General features: G+C 43.6%; 1 protein-coding gene across 3 annotated transcripts in view; it reads left to right on the top strand.

Annotated features, from left to right (window-relative positions):
* Nucleotides 1-25305, top strand: part of Znf521 (zinc finger protein 521) — a 284260-nt gene extending 258955 nt beyond the window's left edge. For 2 of the 3 annotated variants that reach the window (XM_021150478.2, XM_021150480.2), the window contains one exon: nt 23295-24104. In XM_021150478.2, coding sequence (XP_021006137.1) covers nt 23295-23324 — 30 coding nt within the window. In that variant the 3' untranslated portion in view covers nt 23325-24104. Of the gene's footprint in view, nt 1-23294 lie in introns of all 3 variants that reach the window. The other variant, XM_029471828.1, reaches the window with a different exon arrangement.
* The last annotated feature ends 1377 nt before the right edge of the window (nt 25306-26682 follow it).

Here is a 26682-nt window from a genome sequence, read left to right as displayed (position 1 = left end):
TCTCTCTCTCTCTCTCTCTCTCCTTCCCCTCAGTGGTGGAAGTCCCACCCTATTCTCTTTTCTGCCTTACATTGGTTATTCAGCTCTTATTGACAAGGCAGAGAATAAATGGTAAGAACTGTTTACACAAACTTGAGACAGGACCTTCTTGACAGAAGCATTACAATGTGCTGTCAGATTGAAACAATGTATGGGGGTGGGGAACAGAAATCAGCATTTGAATAACACAAGGATAACCTTTACACAGTGCACAAAACACTATGTCTACAGCTCAGCACTGTGGTGGGAGTGATCTGTGACCTACTCTAGATCAGGCACACTTAAATGCATCCTTAAAGACAAGAGGTTTCATGAAACATACAGTCTCCACTTTCCTGCAGTTAAACAGTTGTTCTTCAGCTCTCTGGTCCTGGGAATCCTTAACTGCCTCAGAAACTACTTGAAAACCCTTACTTGTAACTTGTGCGTTACTATCTATTGATATTTCCTATAGTTGTCCATTATTTTCCCTAACTTCAAGATAACTGTGTTAAACAGGAGAGGAGGCCAGGTAGTCAGTACCCCTCCTTGTAGCCTCTTGAGGTGAAGAGATATTGTTTACACAAATAATATTAAATACTGTAATGAATTGTTTTGACCTTACAGATAACCAACAAGTATCTCAGAGACCACAGAGGCCCCTAGGAGGTAGATGTTCTGGAACACACTGCTCTCTCTACACCCACCCCCTGGATCTTTGTGGCCGTATGAAATCAGACTTAAGATGCTAACTCAGTCACTGAAACTAGGATGTGAGTCCAGAGCTGGAAAACATGTATGTCTGCTCTTGACATCAATACTCAGCCTCTGTGTGTACCAGTCCTTACATGAGAATAGTCCTGATGCCTAGTAAGGATAATTGTTGCAAATCTGAGATAAAATACTGACTTTATATTCAGTAGTTTGGAAAACTGTAATCGAGTCATGGGAATATCTGAAAGTCTGTGCTCTAAAATGTTCAGTAATAGCTATGGCTCTAGTTGTAGCAACACCAGGAGAAAATGGATCAGAAGTTGACAGTTCTGAGTTTTTTTCTGAGTCTATTTTTACATTTGACTCTAAAAGTTCATGCATCTATTCTTTCAGTACCCATATTACCTTAGAAAGTGAAAATTATGTGTTTTTAAATGGTGATTAACTTCCTGTATTGAAAACAGAAAGCAAAGTCCCTCTCATTGCCAGGATGCAGGGTAATTGAACTGAAATTAAGGTGACAGTAGAAATACTGTCATGACAAAAGCATGCAGCCAGTGTATTAGGCTGATGCCCTTTGTACCTTGATATGTAAAATAAATGTAAATTTTAGGCCTCTTGAACCTACCTAGATTTTTATGGCATTAAAGTTATGAAGGAGTGCATGAAATTAAATATCCAAGAACTGAAATTATGTTAGAGACCTTAAATCATTCAAGTTCTCTGCCTCTAACTGCAGGGCAGGAACACTGGGGCAAGTGTAGAGTAAACATTCTGAGTTGCTCACTAACCACTGTGGAATGTCCCTGAGTGGTACAGAAATGATTTTGCGACATCTCCTTCACCGTTTCACAGTTGAAGTATGAAAACAGATTTGGAAAAGGTCATTACTTGTTAGATATAAAATCTACCTTCATGTATCTAGTTATACATATAAATAAGTATGTTTCTAGTTATCCATGTAAATAAATATGTTTCATGTGTGTGACTAGAGAGTAGGTAACTAGTAGAGGAGCCAATGGTAAGCAGAGCTGCATCCCAGGTTTTTGTGTGAGAGTGCAGTTATATTGACACATCTGTATATAAATACAAAGCGTGGTGTGTACTTTGACTCACAATACATACAAAGCCAAGCCAAATGTAAGTCATTCCTTGTCACTTTGCTTAGTTAGGCAATATGAACCGTCCTTCTCTGGAATCCTCCTTGTAGGACCAGGGACGTACCCTATTTGTTAAGTGTGAAGCTCTCGTCTTTGGTCAACCCTGTAGTCTTGTTGATCAGAAGTCCAGAGATAGAGATACACAGTCCTTCAGTCTTACTGCAATGTTATCTTTGTCTTTTCCTGGGGTGCTCACCAGCAGCCACACACACAGACAGACCTGATATGTTAGTCAAGGCACATGGCAGGAAGGCAAAAGTATCTGCGAATAAAAGCCCATTATTTGAAGAAATAGAATATTTTATTATTTGGAAAATAAATGAATGTGTTCAAGGCCTCACATGTTTCCCTATAGATCTCAGGGGGTTTTAGTATGATTTCATTCGGTGGGGGGTAGTTTTGTTTTGGTTTGGTTTTTTGGTTTTTCTGGTTGGTTGTTTTTGGTTTGGACACCAGGACAACAGCACTGTATTGAAACATGGCTCATTGGATCCCTTGCTAACTAGCCATACGTTGGTCTTTCAGGGCTGAGATCATGTGCTTTGGATGAATAAAGTAGGTAGATTGGGGCATTTAGGAGTCTTTTGTTAGTGGTCAGAATCACAAGTCCACTAGTACATTATTGGGTTATAGTTAAGATAGAGATCTTAAAATATTTATTAAAACACAATTCCATCTCTTAAATGTACCATGATGCCAATTAAGAGATAACAAAAATAATTCAAAATTTATTTTCTGTCAACTTTGAAAGGTATGATGCAGATAAATCATTCTTGCATGACATGGTATGTAAGCTATTGTGGGAAGTCCTGGGAAGTACCTTACCTGCTGAAAGCTTGGTGAGGAAGGCAGACATCACACAGTCAGACCAGGGCTTCTCTGGCATCCTGCATCTCTCAGTGCTGACCCAAGAAAGCACAATCAAGATTGACCAATTATATGGAAAGAAAATCTCTGCCCTAGAGCTCAAAAACTTCCCAAGTTCTCTTAGTTTGCTGGAATAATTTTTCAGTCAATCATACTTTGCTGAGGGTTCCCTATTCGTTGGTTTCTAAGTGAAGATACGTATTATTAAGTTTCTCTCTTCTCACAAGTGTCAGGCATCTTGCATTAGATTTTGTTTTCCTTTTAAGCTTCAAACTCGACAAGTTAATGGTGCTGGCTTCCAGGAATCTTATTTCAAAGCTGTGTGCCAACTCCCTTCAGTTAAGGCCAAGACAGAGGGTTCTTGTTGCCTCTCCGTAAACAGCAAGGTGGGGACTGGCTGTGGTTCGAAGAAAACTTTATTCACCTTGTTCTCATGTTTCCCTCCGCCTGAACCTGAAATTTCTAGTGAGCAGGAAGAGTGGAACCTGTTTGTAGCAAACCTAAAAAGCGTACTTGTAACTCGGCTTTGGCCTTCCAAAAGCTTTCTTAATAAAACCACATCTAGAAATTCAGCAAGCATGCAGAAAGGAAAGTGCTGGTGTCACATCTCACAACTCTCCTGTATATTTCAAGTGCTTATTTTTTTTGTTTCTCACAGACATTAAAGTTTTTGTCATTATCCCTGCTCATACTATAAAGGTCACAGTCCCCCACCTGCCTTGTCTCCTTTCAGAGGGCCCCAGATGGAAGTGTTTGCCCCATGCTCGGTTGAGACCTGGCACATCTGGCCTGCAGTGATCCCTTAGGACTGTCTGTGAAGGAGCAGCAGGCTCCCCTTTGTACTACCCTGGGCTGCATCCCCTGAAGGCACAGAGCCTCTGCATAGCTCTGGTCAGCCCTTGAACATATCAGGAAGACGCCAAGATTTGCAAGAGTATAAATTGTGTCAAATGAGTGCATGATTCGGGACCTGGCCTACCCATTCATCGCTTCATCTCTGCTGTGAGCCTGTGCGGCTTTGGAAGCAAATTGGTGCTACAGTGACTTGCACTTAATTTGCTCTGTGGCTAAATTGATCTATCTCTTTTATTTGATCGGATCACCAGGAACCGAATCATTTGCATTGATTTATTGATTGGTGCTGTGTTTTCACCATTAGTTTTGATCACTTTCAGCTGTTAATATTGGATAATTCAATCAGGATTGATTGGCCTTACCAGTGAAGGCAGAAAGTTAATCGGGTCAGACACAAAAATGGGGCAGAGGTAATCTAACCGTGGCTTGGCTGTGATATTATTACATTCCCCCTCTCTGGTCCTCTTTCTTTCCTCCTCCTTTCCATCCCCCTCTTTCCCTAAGTCACTCCCCTCTTTGCCGCCCCTCCCCCCAGTCTTTCTCTGCCATGAATGCTAAGGTTTTCTGGAATAAAGGAGAAAGTTTGAAATTATCTCACATTCACAATGCATCATAATGTGAGGTAGTTTTATTTGGCTTTTTAATAAAACTACATCTAGAAATTAAGCAAGCATGCAGAAAGGAAAGTGCTATTGTCACAGTGAACTTATTTGGGTTAAGTGCCTTTTCAATTACCTATTTTGTCCCAATAAATGTCTAAGCTGTGTGTGTGCTCCGAAACACAACCTGGGCTCACCTGTTTCTAAGTCTGGCCCTTACTGCCTCACCATGTGTCCTGGTAGCCAGATTTCTCCAGAACCGAGTGGCTGATATGACCAGAATCGGGGCTGCAGGAATAGCTGCAGTCAGTGGAAAACACTTTATTTGCATCTGAATAGTTTCTACTGCCCCACAGCTCAGTTTTCAAAAAAAATTCTCCATCCATTAATTTCTTGATGTTCATATCGATGGCTGACTTCCCTATTTAAAAAGGGAGCACCACCTCTTCGTTCTAGGGCCCGCTCCTCCTCCAACAGCCCTGTTGTAAGCAAGCTGCCATTACATTATTTTCTGTCTGGCCCAGAGTTGACGACAGATGGCCATCTCTGAACTGCCATCAGCTCGGCTTTATGGAGCATCCAGCCAGGGCAGCCTGATGGCACTATGGCCAGTTCGGCAGCCCCTCCCTCCCCGCCCCCTGGAAGTGTTCATCACCTCTGCCACATTCTGCCTTGGCTGGGCCTTGTTGGCTCTGTTGGCTTCCATGTCGCCAAGGCAGCCTGCTGCCACAGCACTGGAAGAGCTGCCTTCATTAAGATCAAGAGACTGCAGACACAGTTGTCCTCCAAACAGAGTTCTGCCTAGGCACCTTTGTAGTCAGATCTATTGGAACTATCTGAAAACCCAAATTTCTAGAACATTCTGCAACCCAGACAGACTCATGGAATTCCTGCATGTGTTCCTATTTTAGATGTTTGCTCTACACGTGGGTAGATTTCCTCACATTAGCAGAGACTGTGTGCCAAGAATAGACCCTTGGTGTTTACAAACTCTCATCTGACTGTTGGAAAACACCACATCCGGACCCAACTGTTGTGACAATTAGGGAAAGAGAGATGGCAATCACAGACTCTAACTATCAATCCCCTGAAATGAGCAGAGAATCCAGGCCAGCATCTTCTAGATCCCTGGAGGTGATGCTCCTCGAACTGCAGCCCAGCAATGAGCTGTTCTGAGCATTTGCAAAAGATTGATAGGCTACCCTTGATCGGGTTTGCTAAGGCAAGGCAGCTCCAGAGCCAGCCATGTATTTTAGGAGGACTTCACATTTGTATCCTTTATTGTTATATTTTCAGTGAATCTACAGCTCGTAACAGGCTGTGCCCTGCAGCTATGAAGGAGTAAGTTCCCCTTATTGGAGGGAAATCGGTGTTCTGTAAAAGCCTGAGATGGGGCGGGGAGAGATGAATGGTGCTTAAAAGCACTGCTGGCGGTGCTGTCATTTAGAACAGCAACTCCGAGGCTCCGAAGAGAGTGAAAAGCAGGGGAAAGGAGTCCTTTTAAAGTGGTGAAATCTCAAACTGCCTAAAATAACAGGTCTCCTTCATTGATTACTTCGTTGAATAAGCATGGGAGGCACTTAAGAGGCAGGGACAGCTTCTGCATGGGAGAGGAGAACCTGCAAAAGTTAAGCATCTTCTCTTCCTCTTGTATGGGGGGGCGGGGGCACCCGCCATCCACTTCCTTGCACAGCCCTCTCCTGCATGGATACAGCGCCTCAGCTAGATTGGCAGAGCCCTTCTCTTTCCCAGGAAACCTGACTCCACCATCAAAGGCTTCCTATTCTATATCAGCAAAGCTTGATTTTATAATTAGCCAAACCACACCCTAGGTACATCTGCTAAGCTTGGGTGCCTTCTAACCATATAAAAGGTGACTCGCTACCATTAAATATCAGCAGTGTGCTGGGTGATGCTTTGAGTTTATAAGGGTGAAAGGTCACTGTGCAGGAAAATGGAACCGTATATTTGCTGTGAGACAGGCACCAAGACCTCACTCCCATACTCAGTTATAATTCATGAGGCTACTGGTGGGAAGCCCTTTTCCCTCTGTGGAGTTAACGCATCTCCGCTGAAACCTGCTGAGAGCACCCTGCATCCCCACCACCATCTGTGTGCTCACTTCTGAGGGGAGACACACACACACGAAAGAGAGAGAGAGAGAGAGAGAGAGAGAGAGAGAGAGAGAGAGAGAGAGAGAGTGAGCTCCCCCCCATACAATTTCCAAGTGTACACACTGCCCAATTGCTCCTGATTTGTGAAGGTTTCCAGAATAAAGCAGGGCTCTTACCTGACTAAGAAGAGAAGTGGATAGAACAAACTGGTGAATTCCCGTTTAGAAAAGACTAGTTGGAAAAGGGAGACACAGCAGTGCCTTAAGTCCACGGCTGACTTGAGAGCCTGAAATCTGCTGTCAGTCATCATTTAGCAAGAGGCAACCACAGGCAACCTGGGAACCCAGAGATATGGTGCCCAAGTTCACCCTGTCCTCAGGATGCCTTCAGTCGGCAGGAGGAACCTTACATAGTCTGTGGCTCTGAGATGCTCAGGATGCCTTCAGTCGGCAGGNGGAACCTTACATAGTCTGTGGCTCTGAGATGCTCAGGATGCCTTCAGTCGGCAGGAGGAACCTTACATAGTCTGTGGCTCTGAGATGCTCAGGATACCTTCAGTCGGCAGGGGGAACCTTACATAGTCTGTGGCTCTGAGATGCATTTTCTGCTCTGTCCACGGACTTGAGCCAGCTAGTGGCATGAATGTAGTCCCAGCCACACATAGACTGTGTCTGTGGTGACATACCTCCCATTCTTGGGAACCAGCACTGGTTACCTTAGAACTACCTAGACCTCATGTCAAAGAGAGCGGCTTTTGTACAAGCAGAGTGTCAGGGCCACGGAACAGAGCTGCAGGTCAGCAAAGGGCTTCCAGGCATGTTCTGAGGTGGTGAGAACAGGGACATCATTGGCTGTGTCCTGAGCCACGTGCTGGCAGGCCTTTGGAGATTCTCTGCTCTCCTCTCTTTTTCCTGGAAGCCCAGAGGTAAGAGGACAGAGGATGTGATCAGACATCTGAACCTAGACCTGGTTGTTGCTGGGTGATCACACATGTATTTATAATGTTTCCTGATTGTGTGCCTGATGAGTCACTGTTGTAGTCCGTTTAAAGGATAAATCAAAGCCAGACCTGGAAAACCAGCATTTTAACAGATCGGATGCCATAGGGAACCTACTGTGTTATAGAATCCAGAATGGTCTTTGGATGCTCTGGCGCCAGCTAATTTCAGAGGCTTTGGAAGGGCCATGGCAAGGTTAGAGGTCACCCATGAAGACAGTGGTACCCAGGGGCCACCTTGTGTGTAATTGGCTTGCCATCCCATTCGGCTGCCCGGGGGTGTTTGTCATGTGATCTCTTTCACCCTCCCAAGGAAAAAGTAGGGCAGGAGTGGCTGGGCTCGCTAGCCAGGTTTCCTTGGGTGAAAGATCACTTTGAGATGACACAGCCGAGTAGTCAGCCTGAATTCCTGGTTGGTATTTTATTAATTTTGCACCAAGATAAATCCTGAAATTCTGACAAACTCCATGACAGGTGAAATTCCTTCTTGCAGAATCTTCTCAGCGAGAGACTGCTCATTTCGTTCTGTTCCGAGGCAGGCAACAGGAGGGCAGCTTTATAATCAGCCCTCAAAGGACCCCCAGCCGCCCCAGAGTCTCGGACTGATTGAATAACTCCTGGGCCTCTTCCCCTAGGCCTCCATCAGCGGGGGTCCTGTGGAAAGCAATCTCCCGCAGACTGGCACTGAAGTGAGCTTTAAACCGCCATTTTCTGCTCTCCAGAGGAGCCTGGAGTACTAAAAGATAGATGGACTGCAGATATTTTATGAGAAACTGTCAGAAGAAGAGCAGAGTAAATGTTTTTTTCTTCTTCTTTGAGTCACACACTCCATCACTGTTGAATTTCTCCCAGCCTCCTTTTACATTTAAAGTACGAAATTAATTGGTTGCTAACCTTTCGTTCCCCCTTCCCTCTTCGTCGTTGTCTTCCTCCTCCTCCTCCTCGAGGTTTTTTTTTTTTTCTTAAATATTCACACAGAGGCCCTTTGCTTAACCACAGTTGTAGAAAATCAGTACCATTTGCAATGAAATATTTATAATGACAGAATGAAAAATTGGATTCATTTTCTGGACTGCAGCCGAACAGTCTGCAACTTCGCGCAAGTACCGTTGCCTGTCCCTCCTTCCTCCCTTTCACGGGAGTCATTTCTAAAACATAGCTCATGTCCATTTACCTATGTGCTGGAGGGGTGCCTACCAAAGCACAGAGCCTGGCTCCACTCTGAAAAATACAGAGAGGAAAGAGCAGGGCGGATTTGCGTTAGGGCTGCTGCAGAGGGAGCTGGAGGACTTGGCCCACACAGGGGTGGAGAGGATTTGAGCCCCCATCTGAAGGAAGGGCAGCAAGTTTCCCAGATTAGGGAATTGGTGGCGCTTGAACTTTGTAGCACAACACTGTCATAAGGATCAGCCTCGATGTCTTATCTTGGGGCAGATTTAAAGGGATCTTGTTCTCCTCTTTTAGGGTTAACTGTGACCCCACCTCTCCGAGTGACCCTCTGTTCACTCGCTGCTCCAGGCCTGGCCCTTTGCCTTTCATCCCTCAGAAGTCAGAGACAAAGGGTTTTGTTAGAACTGCCCCAGATTACATTGCAGGACAGCCATCCCTACCTGTGCTAATCTGGGTAGGAGAGGGGTCATTTCTTCTGTTTTCAGGATCCCATTGGCTGTATATCAAGGACCCTGTAGTGAATCCCAGTCTTCCAAATAAGTGTTCACTCCATACACAGTATAGAATCACTTAGCTGTCTCTTCAGGCCCCATTGCTCGGTACAATAAGGGATTACAGCCCATCTAGGCAACCCTTCCCAGGCTTTCAGCCCAGCCCTCAATGCTGGCCTTGAATTCATTCTCTTTTGGAAGACTGGGCTTAATTAGTTAGCAGTGTTTCATTTTGATGGTTTTCCACAAGTGAAAACAGTTTCTAGTACTTTCAAAACATGAATAAAAACAGCTGTGAATTGAGATCTTCAAGGTTTCAGGCCTTGAATTTGCCTCATCACGCATCACTGGCTCCACAAGATCAATAATCCATATTTTATTATATAATAAAGGCTGTCTGTAATTGAATTAGCTCATTCACTCCATTTGATTAGCCCTAGTTCATTCATGGTGAGGATAAAAGGAATGCACACATACCTCCATATATTATATTATTTGGATGTAAAGAGTTTGAGAATTCGTTTCAATATTGTTTTTCCAGGGGGTAGTATGACTCACATGTGGGGATGATAGCGTTAAGCTGTCCTGCCGATAACCCAACGTGGGTACCGTATAATAGGTCTCCCTTCGGACCAAGATCAATCCCACTCTAAAATTCTGAAAGACAATTGAGATGGTCTTTGTTTGGGGTTTTGTTTTCTTTTTTTCTACAATCCTTCCCCCTAAGATCATTTTCTCTTATCCACCCGAAGACTGTAATTTGGGGCCTCTGTGAGGCTTACTCTGAAGCAAAAGTTAGCACCAGTTTAATAAGAGCACCTAGTGGGAAAGGTGACCTGTCATTTACTATTGGGCTCTCTCAGGACAGGGCTCTCAGGACAGGGCTCTAGTACAACCATGTGCTCTGTCTGTTCTTGCAGAGTCTTACTGTTTGTATACAAGCTACAAGATTTGTCTTCACATTGCTTTTCATATATATATACGTTTTATATATAGAGAGAGAATATATACTAGAATCTGCTGACAGTTCAGCACCAGATGATGTGTGCTGTAACACAGGCTGCCTTGTAGCTCTAGAATCTCGCCTGAAGATATTTTACTGTAGTGTTTCCTGGACTTTGATTCAGCAGCGAAAAGGAGGTTTTCTTGAGTGTGTACATTTTAGGATGCTAGTACCATTTTCTTCCTGCACCGTGCGTGGATGTGAAAAATTGTTATCCTTGACCCTTATTTCTCTTCCCCCCTTAGGGGCCAAGATTTAAGGGGAAATCTTTTTTAACATTAACATTAGTTTTGAAACAGTTTAAACAAGTCTAAATATATACTCAAGTAAATGGAAGCTGTAATAGTGGAGTGTAGAGAATCAATCTCCTTGCAGGCCAGAAAAGGAACATTGAACAGTGTTCATTCATGTACTGCCAGATGTATTTCTGCATGTGACACGGCTTGCCCGACCGCTTTGAGTGATTTTCAGTGTTACTAGGCAGGCTGGCAAGAGCACCAGGCCTCCTGACAGAAGTAAAGAGCCGCGTAGCCCAAGTGCTTGGTGAAGGAAGATTGCACAGGGAACCACAGTATCTGAAAGAGAAGCACCCCACCTCAGCCTCCACGTCAGTGTCTGTGATCACAAGCCCCTGTGTCTATTTCCCCTCCTGCCCAGAACTCTCTGTGCGTTGGCTGGTTTGCATTTGTGTTTGAAGTGCCAGGCGGTTTAATGAAGTTATTCTTTTATAAATTTTGCAACACTGAAGCAAGCATGAGGGCTTTAAATTAGAATAAGTGCCACTTGTGTGTGGCAGGTCCCTCGGAGGACTGATGAGAGTGAGGCCTCCCGGTGCCTGGGCCTTTCTTCAAGGCGGTGCGGATCTGTTGTGCTTGTTTATGAGGCTCACCTTTGAATTTGCGTGAGCGTGCTCTGTGGCTGCTGCCTAGCCCTCTGCTAAGAGACTGTCTTTCTTCCAGGATCATGTTAAATACTTCACATTAAAGAGTGCTTTTTTTAATTATATTGCTTTATTGTAATGAATTCAAATTAACTTGGAGGAGCAAATTGTATAAGGATGTGAAGGTTATAGATTGCTCTCTCCATAGTTACAGCACACCTCTGTGTGAAGGGATTAAAGGGCGGCCTCTCTGGTAGCTCAGAATACTTGGAGGGGTGAGGAGACTGTCACAGACCAAGAAGCAAAGCAGAAAAGGCGCCCAAAAGTGGCATGAGAAGAGGAAACTCACATGGTGTTCTTAAACAGACACCAAGTCTCTTTGGTGGAAGACACTGCTGTCATTTTTATGATCAGAAATACCCTAGCAGAAGTGGTATGCAAGTGACAGTATAAGAATACTATACTTCTTAGAGACTAAGACAGAATGGCCAGATATTGCTCAGTGACTGAGGGTGCTTGCCACAGAGCCTGAGGGCCTGAGTTCCATCCCTGCGGAATGCACATGGTGAAAGGGAGAACCAGGAAGCTGTCTTCTGACCCTTAGCTGGCCTCCTGGCACACTAGAGTTTTCTTCTCTTTGTTTCTCCGTGAGCTGTTTAAAAACAAAATTGGGTTCAGAGGATGCAAAGGAGACTTCCAAAAAGGGGTCCTGATGCTGTCTTAAGCATAGAAAAAGATACAGAGAAGGGGAAGAGAGACAGGTGAGGAATGAGGGTGGTGGGAGCATGACAGTGCAGACCTTCTTAACCAGGATTTTTTACTTGATGTGGAAAACATTCAAATATTACACTGGGGCTATGACATGTTTGCACTTTCAAAGAATTTGCTCACAATCTCAAATAAAGCGTCTTTTGGGACTTCCTTAAGTGGCACCCTCATCTCAGACAGTTCCAGAGGGGCTGAAAGATCTGAAGAGGATGCAGAGCCTGTGCCTGAATGTAACTCATTCTCTACATAGCACAGGCTTGCTTGCTTGGGCATAGAAATGCACACATAATCTCAGGTATGGCTCACATTTGACACTGCTTAACAATAGCAATCGATAAGTTATATTTTGACATACTAGACAGCTGTTTGGTTGCTGATGGTAAGCAAACAGATTTTCTGTTATCTTTGATGAATTATAGTGTATTTGACTCACACTTAGAGAGTGTGGCAATGTTATAATTGAGAACAAGAGAGGGCTGGAGAAATGGCTCCCTGGCAAGAGCACTTGCCGTGCAAGCATAGTGATGTGAGTTCAGCTCTTTGGCTGCCATGGAAAAGCTGGTGTATATCTGTGCCCCTGTAGCCCTAGTGACAGAGGAGGAGCCTAAGGATCGTCAGCCTCGCTGAAAAGAATGGTGTGCCCTGGGGGCAGTGAGACACTGTCTCAGAGGTATCAGGCTAAACACCTGATGTCACTTTCTGGCTTCTGCACATGCTGGAGCACACATGAGCCTTGGAGCCTTTGAACCTTGGAACCTTGGAACCTTGGAGTGCACTCTCAAGAGCGCACACACATACTTTTCCTCCTTTTTCACAATTACTGGAATTCAGTGGAAGGGAACCCCTGTCCTATGAAATTGAAAGGCAGAGAGTCACGGCCCCTCCTTCTCAAAAAGGTTACCCTTTGAATATAAATCACCAGAGCGGGCGCCTTTCCTTCTAATCAGATGACCTTTGAAACCGATGAACCAGAGTCTAAATCCTAAGGCTGCCCGTCAGGTTTTAAATCAATGCCTGGCTCCAGCACCCTTCGATACCTAACTGGATCTCAATGGATCGCTTCCCCAGAAGGGCCACACACAGAGCTTGGAGGAATGTTATAGCTGATTGTGGGGCAGCCCAACTTGATTGTAAGATCAAGGACAGTGACTAGGATTTATTTCACCAAGTCCTCTTTTAAAAAAAAAAAAAATTAGAAAACAATCCTTCCAGGATTCAAAAACCTAAAACCAGAGGGAGTCACCACATATCTGCAATGCTTGTAAGAGGGCATTTCTGAGCAATTATCAATCTAAGATAATTATTTGTTGCTAATTACTACACAAGCCTATTAAATATTCAGCAGAAGTTTGTTTAATTGTGTTGGACTGGGGAAGAGATGCCTGAGCAGAGCTTGAGCGTGGCAAGCCAGTGGTGTGCACTCTAGAGCCTGGTAGAGAGGAAATTTGTGTTTGCCCAAGATTAACACATTAACATCAAGCAAGCCTCCCCCCCTCCTTGCACAGTTATTTATCTTTGAGGTATTAAAATTGAAGCACGATGAAGGGGGCACTGTTCACGGATGTAAAATTGGGAAGAGGTCATTCTTAACCTTGTTTACAGATGCTCTGGTTTAGAAGGGAGCAGTGTGATAAATTAAACATTACAGTGGAAACAATTAAAGCGTAGCTACAAGTGGTACATGCACACATCTGTGTGTGAAGAGCTGACCTAATCCCTGAATATCTTACTAGACAGTATTGCCCCTCAAAGCCTTCTGTCCTGTAGCACACTGCGACTGTCATTCCAGAGGGGAGGCAGAATCATCATAGCCTGGGCCCCCTCCTTTCTGCTTTGTATACTATGATTGCAATTTCCTGTTGGCTTCTTGCATGTAAACAGGTAGCTCAATTTGTTGATTGCTTGCAAAAAAAAAAAAAAAGAGAGAGAGAGAGAGAGAGAAATGAACTTTATACTTTTAACATATTTCCCAGCGGCCACTTTTGTGCCTGTTCTTCCAATCTGGAACTTTCTGTGAATCTCAATGCAAACTATTGTGAGTTCTAAAGAGAAAAGTAGTTTTTTGTTTTTTATTTATTAATTTTTTATTGTGTTATGTTAGAGAGGCACAGACAGACAGACAGACAGACAGACACTTCCATGCCATGGTGCACATTTTGGGATCAGAGGATATTGGTTCTTGCCCTCTGCCTGTTCATTTGAGACATGGACTAGTTTATCACAGGTGGCTTCTTCCAGGTCTGGGTATCGAACTTGGGAACTCACACAGCATGCAGATCCTCCCAATGCATCTCTGTCTCTAGACCTACAGATAGTCTTCAGGCCTCTCCAGAATGCAAAACAGGTAGAAATCAGCATAGAGCCAGAACTGTACGATTCTTTTAAAGGTCTTCCTGGAAAATGGAATTGTGACCATGCTAACATTGCCCATTTGTAGCCCAGCAATATAATTTGGCCTTTTAGGTGGCTTGTTTTATTTCTCTATACTGTTTAATTGTCAAAATACTGGAAATTATTATATGTTCTGACTTCAAAGTTGCATTATTTAACTAATTAGTCTTTGCTTCTGAAGACTTACGTTAAACCAAGTCCCAGATGAGTAGCTGTGTGGTCTTGCTACATTATAAACCACTGAAATTTTCCGGATTGGTTAAGTATTGCTTGTTTGTTTGTTTGTTTGTTTGTTTTAAAGAAAAAGCAAAATGTGAGTTCATTCAGTAAGCCCAGAATTTAGGAGGCAGGATCAGGAAGGCCAGTTTATTACTGTCAGCTACATAGTTTTAAGCCAGTCTGAGTTATAAGAGACCCTTCCTGAAAACAAACAAACAAACAAATGTAATGTGTTGAACATCACCACTTTCCAAACTGACAGATACCTTACCTGTCCCCACCGCAGTTTAAGCCCACCAAATCCTGTGATGTCTAAGAGCTCTGGGTTTTTCTGTGGCACTCAGTTTTGCCCGTGTTCCTTGCCCTCTTTACCACTTCAAGCCACAGGTATGTGTAGATTCTCTAAAAAGTCAGCTTACAGACCCTCACAGAAGGCAGAGGGCCTTTGCTCTCCTCCCTTGGAACCTTGTCCCCCTGATAGGCGGTATGAGCAATAGCCAAATGAACATCCTTCGTCTCTTAAGAGATGCCCACCAGGCACTTTCTCTTTGGTCCTCCCTTACTAGAAACTACGCTTTTCTTTTTATGCTATGTCTCATACACAGGTACATTAATCCCTACCAGCAAAGGTAAAACCAGTGGCAGTGGTTGCTCCGGGATTTTTTTCAAAGCAGACATTCATTTTCACACCCAAAATAGTTACTTTCACAGCTTCATTCCCAAGGCACGTTAGACACTGTGACAACCTGAGCATCCGGAAGTACTGTTGTTTCCTTGGCCTGGGGTGAACCATCTTTGCTGTTTGTAGAGTGAACATTTCTGGAGTGATGTAGTTCCACCCACTGATAGTGCCACTTATAATTTATCCTCAAAGGATCCTTTGCAGAATTTCTGGACACGTGCCCACACTCATCCTGTGGCACTATTTTAAAAAGTCATGCAGTGCAGTCCTGTATATGTGTGTATGTGTGTGTGTGTGTGTCTTTGTGTGGACACACATTATTTTCATAAGACGAAGGACATATCCCACAGACTGAGAGCAAGTAGCACACCTGAGGATGGACAGACAGCATGGCAGACTCATATATTTCAGGACAGAGACAAATCAAAATCCCCAACTTGATCATATCTCAGTAAACTTCTCTGTACAAACACAGGCCAACAGCAAGGGCTCCTAGTGGCCACTGCTCCACACTGCAGCAAGACACACCAGGAAAGGTTAGCTCTGAAGGCAGACCAATACAAAATCATAAACGTAAAACATCGGGGAGCTTTCTTGTGATGTGGGTTTTGTAACTTGATTATGTGGATCTCAGGCATGAAGTTTAGACATTACAGCATCCCCTCTCAGTATCTGGATGGGACACACCATAGGCCAACATTTCTACGTGTCTCCTTTGCCCATGGATCAAATTCTTTCTTCTTGAAATTTAACAGTAATGGAATACTAGATCTTCCTTTCTCCAACTCTTTCATTTATTCATGCACAAATGTTTTCAAATAGCATGAGACAATGGTCCCCTATGAAGAGGGATTTCTCCCACTTGGAGAGGTGTAGTAATGTCTGGGGACAAACATTATAGTATAAACTAATACACTTTCTATGGTGCCCAGTAACACCATGACTACAACCAGCAAAGCTGAGGTTAAAAACCTTGTAGTAAGGCAAGCCATATTGGCGTTATGGGATCCTCTGCAGGCTCTTTTCATATCCAGCATAGGAATGGTATCTGTCCATCTGTCCATCTAACAGGATAGACTTTTCTGCATCATCTCCAGCTTCCTGCACACACTTCTGAGCATCAGCACATGGACTTGTTGTTTCTCCCATACTGTAGGGTCAGCACAACTCAGCTCTCCTAGGCTCATTAACACTAACATCCAAAGGGCAACACAAATATGTCCTTCAGTCAGTTTCACCTGAAAGCTAACTCTTTTTCTATGAAAAATATGATTAAAAACTGTGCCAGAATTGTTTGAAGAACAGACCTAAATAAAGCCTGAGGTCAATGAAACAATTCTCCCCTTGCCAGGTTACACTCTCTCACGGGATGGTCCTTTTCTGACTGTTATAGCATGTTTCTGATCATTTCTGGTGATTCCACTTCACGTTTGTTTTACTATATTTCAATATAACGTAGTGTCACCCAGAGGTGTTCCGAGATGTCAGCCCAGGTCCATGTGAGCTGCTAAATGTCAAAGGAAAAGGCACCAGCATCTCTGCATGTTCATGGTGATAGCAGAACTATATATGACAAAATAGAGAACTTCTGTCACTGCAAACACGATCAGAACTGCACAATCTGTGGCATTAAAGAGAGGCAGATGCAGGTCGTGAGAGATGTATTCAGAAATGCCACCTCCACGTGACAATAGAAAAGTAGTGCCTCCTGATCTAATAAATTCTTCAAATGAGTCTGAGTCCGCTTAGTTGGCATGAGAAATGTACTTTGTGAGTTGATACGTTGTCATTTTTACTTTCTTTCTGTTTGGTCATCAAATCACTGAGGGAAAAATAGCACATATAAAAGAACATCCGCTGACATATGTCATGAAAATGTGCAAGCTCACCACCATGTTCCTGATGTTTCCCAGGTAGTGTGGTCTGTGAAAACACTATGCTGTAAGCTTTCTCCATGTAGGAAATGTACACTGACCACTCTGAGCAGGCAAATGGGATTCAAAGCAACGTTGGTTGGTTCTGGTCTTTGATGCAACTCTTAGTACATTCTGCTGCTACTCCCAGGGTTAAGGGGGGATTCGATTCATTCAGATTTAAATGTATAAGAATGTCTCTGATTGTGTGGGCTCTGAAGGCATTTCCTTATTAACATTCCTCCCCTGTTAACCTCATTAACATGTTTGGGGGTCACCCTTTGCCTTCGGGACTGTTTTTTCCCTCCATCTTTCAGGGTCTATAGCCCCACACCCTGTCATCACTCCCTGAATACACATCCAAAACTATTTTACTAGCAGAGAAGAAGTTAGGAATGGAAAAGAGAGAGGGTAGAAATGTAAAACTCTTGATTAGAAAGTATAATTTAATAGAACATGTATTGAACCAAATGTATTGATTAATGTAGAAGATATAGTACTTATATTGATTCGACCGAGAGATTTAGTACTAAAAGCTCTAAGCCAAAAAGCTGTTGCAGATTGCTACAAAAGTCAGTTTAATGCTGTCCTTGGAATGCCTTCAGAAAGAAATTCTTCTAATGTTTGAGGACTAGGTAGAATGCGGTATATGTCAGCCTGATCCCACGGGGTTTTATTCTGTACTCTAATAGCTGTTACGAGCCTACATTATATCCAAGGAGTAATTTTCCTTAGAGGTGCCCAGCTCGCTTTGTGTCAATATGCTAGCATTTTAAGTCACGTACTGTATATGCTTCTGGGAACAGGGAAGGAGCCAGCCAGACTCATAAAGGCCTGCATTCATTAATAAAGGCAGAGGCTTCTGTCCCTCCATTGCCCACTGCAGGGAAGCCTCTCTGGCCTTCGGGGACCCTGTACAGACACATTTAAAGGAAGCTCTATTTTGAGTGGGCAGGAGATGAAATGTATGACTTGGAGGTATTTCTTAAGCCAGCTCTGTGCCCGAGCACAGGGGTGACCTTCTGGGTCAAAGAAGAAGGCAGGTCAAAAAGACTTATTATCCTGCCTGTTGGAAACCAATTGCTTTTGTTTTTAAATAAATAAATAAATAATGGAAAAGCAGGGGTGCTTAAAGGTGGACAGTGATATGGAATTCAGTTTACCACCTGAAAAGAAAGCTGACAACCGTGTGTGTGAACCGGAACGTGCTTCTAAGAAAAATGGGAGCCTACTGATTAGCCTCTGTGTTTACAGATAAAGGGCCAGCCCAAGTGATAAAGGGAAGAGTAATATAATTAGGTAATCAGCGAAGATTGATTGTGATGTTTGTGTTCTTCAACTAAAGGAAAAAAACCAACATGTTACCACAGCCTTGTCACCATCTGTTGAAGACACAGCTACACTCGATCTTTACGTTCCTGTGGGTTTTTTATTTCCTGCCTTGCTTTGTTTCTGAGCTCTGATTGTACCAGTCTGAAAGCATCTCATTTAAACGGAATCCAACCATGGTATAAACTGACGGCACAGGGCCTTGGGGGAGAGAACGCTCCTCCTTGTCGTTCTTCTTTCCTCCTCTTCAGTCCCTTTTTTTTAACACATAATACGCTGGCTCTCTCCCGGCCTTGGAGCTTGTCTATATTTGTTTTGGCAGAAAGGAGCCATAAATAGGTAAGTCATGCTTTAACGGAAAAGATTTACGTCTTTGAATCAACAGACTTTTTTTTTACACAACCCTGTCAAATGTTCTTCCCTTACTGTTGCCACGTACCATTGCAGTGCTGTTGACACCACTAAGAGCAGAGTTACAGCCCTTGCTGAGAATCAGTGAAGTCCAGACAATCTGGGGGCACCACTTTTTTGGGGTGGGAATGAAATTTTTCAGATTCTCCCTTCAAAGCTTGACATTTATCATGGTTCTAGGCACATTAGATCATCTCAAAACTGCAAGGTGAAGAGCTTCAGAGGGTCGTGGGGGTTATTTTTATTTTTATTTAAAAAAAAAACACAACTGTTTTCCTTAGAATACGTTTAAAATAGGATTAAACGGTTTGACTAGCAAATGTGGTCAGCTCTTGGAGTTAATCATTTGTTGGAGTGCCAAGCCTAAAATGAGAATTCCAGTCTTCTAAAATGGAAGGCTCACATTTAAAATGTCTCACATTAAAAAGACATCCATGGTGCTGGGGGCGGGGCAGTGCTTAAGGCTATCATCTGGTTTTTAGCTTCTTAGTTTAATTTCACATTTATGGGGGTAGGAGGGAGAACTCACACACTCCTCCAAACAGGTCCTTTACAATGAGGAGAGTGTTCTAGAATCCTTTCTGTTAAAGTATCAGGCCCAGATAGATCTTCTTTTAGGCTTTAAGGTATGTCGTGAGTTTGATTTTTTTTTCTTTAACACAAACCCCCCTCGTGTAAAACAACTGTTCATAACTGGGATTAATGGTTTTCAATTTCCAGTTACTTAGACATGGGGTCTCCAGGAGATGGCTTTTTGCAGAGTAGAGTATGGCTCTCTGTGGGATTGTGCAACTTTTCTTCTCTTCCACTTCCTTTTCTGTCACCCCCCCCCACCTCCACCAATGTTTCTCTGATGTTCCTCTCGATTATGTAAAACACTTTGCCTTCATTGGAACAGATATTTTTTCTCATAACCTGTCATTGCATTAAAGTGCTTTGGGGACTGTGAATTGCTGTGTAAAATTGGTGAGATTACCCATTGCTTTGTTCTAGTGAAGTGGTTTCCTCAGACCTAAGGAGCTCCAACCGCTGCACAGGAGAGGGGGCTGTTGGGGAAGGCTGCCGAGGTGCTTTGTCCTCTGGTCTTCATCTGTGTGCCTCAGGACTAGCTGTGCCCTGTGGCTCCGCTGCCAGGGCAGCAATGCACTATGCTGCCTGGCCTCCCCTCAGCTCCCAGCTTCTGGCGTCTACATCCCATCTTTCCACTTGCTTCTTGGAGGCCTTGGCCAGCACACAAGGTCTAGAATTTCTTAAAAGCACGAAAGTCACTGAGCACTTACATGGGAAGATGTGTTTCCCTTCCAAAGAGACAGCTGAGGCCACATCTGGAGACTGATTTTGTGTCTGTCTTCACCCACACTTACAAGACAATCGAATGAATGTGTGGCTCAGACACACCATCTCTCCTTCCGCCTCACACCACTCCTACTTTCGGTGGACTTGGGACAGGGTGCGAGTGCAGGAAGCAGAAACATCCCAGGGATTCTCAAAGGCAATCCCTTGAGTGTAATAGAAACATCTGGAATCTCTCTCCCCCACTCCAACAGAAATATATGCCCATTTCCCATGGACCTCTGGGGATATGCCTCCTTCCCTCTATGAGAATTGCTGTGGGTGTTGGGCAGCCAGGACTGGAGGAGACCTTTATTGGGCTTGAGCCAAAAAAGGGAAACTGACTGTAGTGGTCAATACTGATGTCAAGTTGACAGGTACTAAAATCACCTAGGAGATAAGTGCCTGGACACACCTGGGATGGGGGCGGGGGTGGGGATCGTCTAGATTAGCTTAACTTCTGTGCATGCTTATGAGGCATTATGTAGAGAGGTTAATTAAGGTGAGAAGACCCACAGGAATGATTGGCAGCAGCATTCTGTCGGGTGGGATCCTAGATGGGATAGAAAGGGGAAAGCCAGCTGAGCACGAGTATTCATTGCTTTCTGCCTCCTAACTATGGATGCCACATAAGCAGCCACCACAAACCCTGGCTTCGAGGAGTTCCTAGTATTGATGGACTGTATCCCCAGGCTGTGTGGGAACCAAAATAAACCACCCTTCCTTAAGTTCCTTTTGTCAGTCCCTTTACTTCAGCAGCACGACAGTTTTAATATGGTGAGGGTGACGGTTTTCCATGTGTTCAGGCATCTCCAGCTCGTGTTTCATCATCTCTTCTATTGATGAGACATACCCATGGATCTTTATTTGGTAGACACTTGTATTTCCCCAACTTGCTTTTGCCCCATTTCAGGAAATGTTTTTTATCTGCTTCTCTTAACCTTCAGAGCATAAGTCCTTTGTGTCAATGACTTCGATATACTGCAATAATGTGATTAAAAAAAATATATATATATATACATATATATATATATTTTCAGAAGTGTAAATATTTAGTGTGGTTGTTAGCAACGAATCTGTACCTCTGTCTATTGGGGGATGGGGGAGTATGAGCCACATTAGGAAACTTAGGAATAACATGATAAAGATAAGACTATTGACTTATTTCTTTTTAAAAAAAGATTTATTTTTATTATTATACATAAGTGCACTGTAGCTGTCTTCAGACACACCAGAAGAGGGCGTCAGATTTCATTACGGATGGTTGTGAGCCACCATGGGGTTGCTGGGAATTGAACTCAGGACCTTTGGAAGAGCAGTCAGTGCTCTTATCCCATGAGCCATCTCGCCAGCCCGAGTTATTTCTTTTTTAAACATTAATTGGAGGAAAAACAAAGCACTACACATCACCTGTCAGTAGCCCAGCACTTAGCTATCTAGTGTCCTGGCTTCTTTTAGTTCTTTCACTTCATAATTCTCTTTTAGGTTCTTTTTGTTTTGTTCTGTTTTGAGTTCAGACCTTTCTATGAAACCACTTTTGACTTCGAGATAACAAAAGAAACAGTATAGTTTGGGGTTTTAACTTTTTGTAATGTGTGTAAACCCTCTAATCATAGCTGTGTGGATCTTTAAGAAAATAGGAAAGCTTTTTGTTCCCACCAGTATTTTTAATATGTTTTCAGAAAAACACCTCCCAGACATATTTAAAATCAATATCCAGACAAAAGGTTTGGCATGAAAATAGTTTACTCTTAAATATACTTGGAGGACAGGACTACTAGAGAGAAAGCCATCCTTTTGACGAGAATGGAGCAAGGATGTTCTACATAAGCTCACAATAAAACAAAGCTGCCTTCTCTCATTTTTTGCAGTTTGGGCTCTCAAGGTGGGTAATGCCAGAGTTCCTCCCCCCTCCCCCCGTCATGACTGTCCATCACACAGTAATTGTGGTGGGAAGGGACCTAGTCCCACTGTCCATCTCCTTCACCAAAAGCTAAATCTGAAACAGGGAAGAGAGCTAGGCCCTTCCATCCTTCTCCATTGCCTCGCTAGTGTGACAGCCTCAGGATGGAGTTATCAGCCTCCCAGCCTTTGGTCATGCAGCCTGAACAAGTGGCTGGCTAGCCATCCATCCTCAGGGATGGATGCTAAAGGCAACAAAGACTTCACAAAGTGTTCTGCTTCACATACTCATTTAACTCCTCTCTGTATGTATGACCAATTCTGAACTTTTTAGTGATGTCTTAAGTCCCCTCGTAATATTGTCTAAACTACCATTCATTTGTGTTTCCATTCAGTAGTCATGCTTCTAAGCCCTCTAGAAGATCTTAGCCAGTCCGAATAGGCACACATCCACACATGCAGAAAACACACAGGCTCTCTCTCTCGCTCTCTCTCTCTCTCTCTCTCTCTCTCTCTCACACACACACACACACACACACACACACACACATTCTTGCTTTGTTGTCTTCACCATGGCCTATGCTTCAGCCTACAGTGGCCTCCTGGGGTCTCTCTCATGTTTCTAGCCTCAATGAAAACATTATCTTAATACCTGCTTCAGCAAAGCCTTCCCTGGTGATGAGGCAGGCCTGGGAAAAGCTGTGGCATTTCTGTGTTTCTTCCCATTATTTTTGGTCATATCACTGAATTGTCATATGCCTACATGGCTTTCTTCTTTGGATCATGAGAACTTTAATGAGCTCAAGACAGAAGCTATGCCTCTTCCCATATCCCATATACAGTTGGTAAGGTCCTCTTTACTGAGCACTAAGTGCTGTGGGCCCTGCCATGTATTGATAGCAGCATTCCACAGGTTCTTATGAAGATACAACAAAACTACCATCATGAGGCCAGGAGGCTTTGGAAAATCAGAGAAAAAGGAAATGTGTTTTAGGATACCCATTTGAGGATGGGTAGAGCCCCACCCTGGCAATCAACATTTACCATCTATTAGAGATTAGACTAAATTGTGGTTTTTAAGAAAGTGGGAATGATGCACAGGTCAAGACACTGTTTTAAAACTGTTTTAACAGTGGTACCCTGGTGATTGAAGCATGGGTGGTGTTAAAGAGGTGGTACTGGGTGGGAGGGTATTTGGAGAAAGCGTGGCAGGTAGAGAAAAGTTATGGTACTACCAAGCCCTCCTCTCACAGAGCCTCTCCTACCTCTTCATGGAGAGGAGTTCACGTCGGTGTACCCATACTCACCCCAGGCCTTTCACCTCATCTGAACCTCCTTGGTGCAGTAAAGAACCAATGCAGCATCCATCCCTGTGCAGAAACAGCGCAGTTCACGGCACCAGGGACTACCAGCATGTATCTATGCTCACTCCAATGGCAAGACTATCACTGAAGCTTTCTCCCTCTTTTTTCTCCACAGAATCATACGATGACTCAGCACAGCAGTTAGTTCACGTATGCACGGCCTCTCGAGGAGAAGGACTTTTGTGGCACAAAAAGGGAACATGTTTTACTCTTTGCACGAAACTCCCATTGTTAATGTATATTCTTCAGAAGCATTGTATTGTATCATACAACGTGTACTATCAAAACTGTTGGATGTTCATGTGTTGGAACTTTTGAGCACCAGATAGACAGACTCCTTGTATATAAAGTGTTGCACATGTATTATGTCGTCGATGCTAAAATGGTCTTATAAAGACAAGTGGACTTGGGCCCTATTCAGGCAAGATTTTCAAAGTGAACAAAATGGCTTAAGAGAAAATGTTTTCAAGGAAGACAGAACTTAAATGAACTGTTCTCATGTGACTATGGTTGGACTTCCTTTTATGTACACTTAAGCCTAGAATTTCTCTTTTGGTATATCAATGGTTAAAACCCAAGACTATTTTTTACTGCTGGAGATTCTCGTGAACTATGAAGAGACATTCTCACAGAACAGAACCCCACATCTGGATACGGCCCATATATATATTTGTAAGCCTTGCAGTGTGACAGGTAGCCTCACCATATATGCAATAGTTGTTATGTAGACTGTCAAAGATTTTTTTTCCTGGCTACATTTGAAGCTTTGAGTGTTCAAGGTTTTCCTTAATGATTTCACACAGCCAAATTCTTGAATCAGTTGAACTAACCTGTATGTTACTGCTCTCAATGTTTACCCTGCAGTCTGAACCTGGAGATTACTGGAATTGTTTTCCAAGAGGAAATAAATTCAGTTTACCATCAGCTATGAGTGTATTTGTGTGTTTTCCTTTTCTAGTTAGTCTTACCATTAAGAAAGAAAGCAAGAAAAGGAAATCTAATTGCCTGCACCCTTGGCTATGAAACCTGCTCCAGAGCTGATCGCAGGCATAGCCTCAATCATATTTAACCTTAGCACACCAGGCCAAATGCAGCTGGGAGGAGATCCATCATGCGGCACGAGAAGAAAGCAGACCCAGTCTATTTGAACTGTCTTAGATCTACCAGGTCACATTGTACTTGAAGAGTCTGACATCACAGATGGATGTGATGGCTGTTTTCTGCATAATTTGCAGCCCAATTCACATCATGCTGTGCAGATCTGAACTCGTGGTGGATGGCTGCAATTGGAGCGGCTGTTTGGCTTATGTGTACTTAAGAAGCAGCGTCGTTCCAAAGACAAAGTGCAGAGCATCATCGAGTCAGAGGGCTGTTAGTTCTGCTTCTGCTGCCGACTCCCAGTGGAGCCTTCTCCAAATGGCTTCATCTCCTGGCCTGGGATCACCCGACCAGGGAAGGTAATGGAACTTGGTCATCAGCCTTTCAACAGGGAGGAGATGGCTCTCTGAGATGCCTTCCGCAGCCTACCACAAAATGCTGAAAAAGAGAAGCCCCTGATTTCAGAGCTTTTTGTGCAATTTTTTAAAGACGAGAAGGGTGGCAATGTATGCCCTGGACCTTGATAGACGTCATTAGTCTGAGTATAAGTATAAACTCCATACTCACGGAGCGCATCCATGGCATCGTGCTTAAACCGGTTATCACACTCTGAGTCCTGTGACCTCTTTTAAACTTGGAAGATCTCAAGCAAATAGCAATAATCGCCACAGAACTTTGAGGTAAGAAAAATGCAACCTGGACTGATGGATGTGTGACCCCTTGTCACCAATGGACCAGCCTGTGACAGCCACATCTCCAGCATCACAACGCAGGGTCGCTGCCCCATGGTTCTAAACCTTAAGCTCCTTGACATTCCCTTGCAGGACTTGCTTGTTACATCTTGGCGTGCTAGACACAAGTCCCTGGAGCCTCAAGCTTGGGCTCTTCTAAGAATTTCTGGGTAATGCTGGTTGCAGACCACACTTTGAAAACCACTACCCTACCTCATTCACAAGTCATGGAATGAACCAAGTGTGAATAACCAAGCACATGATATTATTTGTTGTGTTTTCAATAAAAAAATTTTTAAAAATCTTTTGTCAAATTTGAATATCATTCATGAATGAGTATTTTGTAGTGATTAAGGTATGCACACCTGCTGTAACGTTTCATGTGAGTGTGTGTTTAGCTTTTTAATTCAAGGGAAGCCTACACCTATACCTTTCACAATGGATTGCCAGCATGCTATTTAATTAAAAAGCTCTTTCACTGGCGACATAAATAATGAAGTATGCTTAGAATATGCAAGTGCATCCATAATTAAAATACTCAGCTATATTTTTAAAAAATTAAGATCTCTGGCCTCTTCAGGATTTTGTGCTTAAGATGAAATAGCCACACTTAATAATGATTTTTTAAAAGCTTTACATTTTTGGTTATTACTGAGAGGGTTATATTTTTATAAAAGGAAGCTGTTGGTTTATGGAAAGCAGGTGCTGCATCACCCCCAGAATAGATCCTCAGTTGCCCTTAATGTCATTGTCTTTAGAGACCACCTAGGTTTGTGGCAAACCCCAGGGCTTGGAATTCTCGGGAAGCAAGAGACACAGAGAGATCCACTCTGGCAGTACAAATGGCTGGCTGTGTGGCAGCCTCATCACAGGCATGGGTCAGCCTCCCGTGAAACTCAGCTGGGAAGTGAGATGTCACAGGCATGGGTCAGCCTCCCGTGAGACTCAGCTGGGAACTGAGATGTGTTGTCCACTGTTCATGCCACAAACACTGGTTGATCCTCCAAAGACTATAGTGCACTTTCTATCTTGTAGACTCTTCTTCCTTGTAGCCAGTCTTCTTTGGATGATAAATGCTAAACAGTGCTCAGACAATCACCTCCAGCCAGCTTTGATAAGTTATCTTCTTTATATTTATATTCTTCCCCACCCCATAAGGCTGGAATGCAACATGAAGATTAATAAGAATACCAGTGTGTGCATTATTTTTATGTAGCTATGATCAAATGACTGATATCAAGACCTAAGCGAGGGAGGAAAGGTGGATTTGAGCTCTTGGTTTCAGAGAGTTTGTGTTGTGTCCATTTGGTCTCCTGTGCTTAGACAGGATGTTGTGGTGGACGGGGTGAGAAGCAGAGAAGAGCTGTATACTTCATGGCTGACCAGGAAACAGAACGAGAGTAGAAGTAGCCATGAATACTGTGCCCCCAAGAGTCTGCCTCTAATGTCATACTTCCGCACTTCAGTCCCACTTGTAAAGTTTCTAAAACTTCCCAAAGTAGTGCCATCAGCTGGGCTGAGGCCCAAGTGTCTATAGTCTCCAGGAGTCTATGGGCAACATTGCATACTGCAGCCATAAAAGCCACCGTTATGGGAAATCTCAGAGGAGAATGGGGGCAGGGGCAGCAGTTGCCTGGTTCATGCTTCAATTCTGCTTTTGAGGCCGTTTCAGCA

Source organism: Mus caroli, chromosome 18 (assembly GCF_900094665.2).
Source record: "Mus caroli chromosome 18, CAROLI_EIJ_v1.1, whole genome shotgun sequence".
NCBI classification, from domain to species: domain Eukaryota; kingdom Metazoa; phylum Chordata; class Mammalia; order Rodentia; family Muridae; genus Mus; species Mus caroli.
Note: the sequence above shows the minus strand (reverse complement) of the source record. Positions and strands in the feature narration are given on the sequence as shown.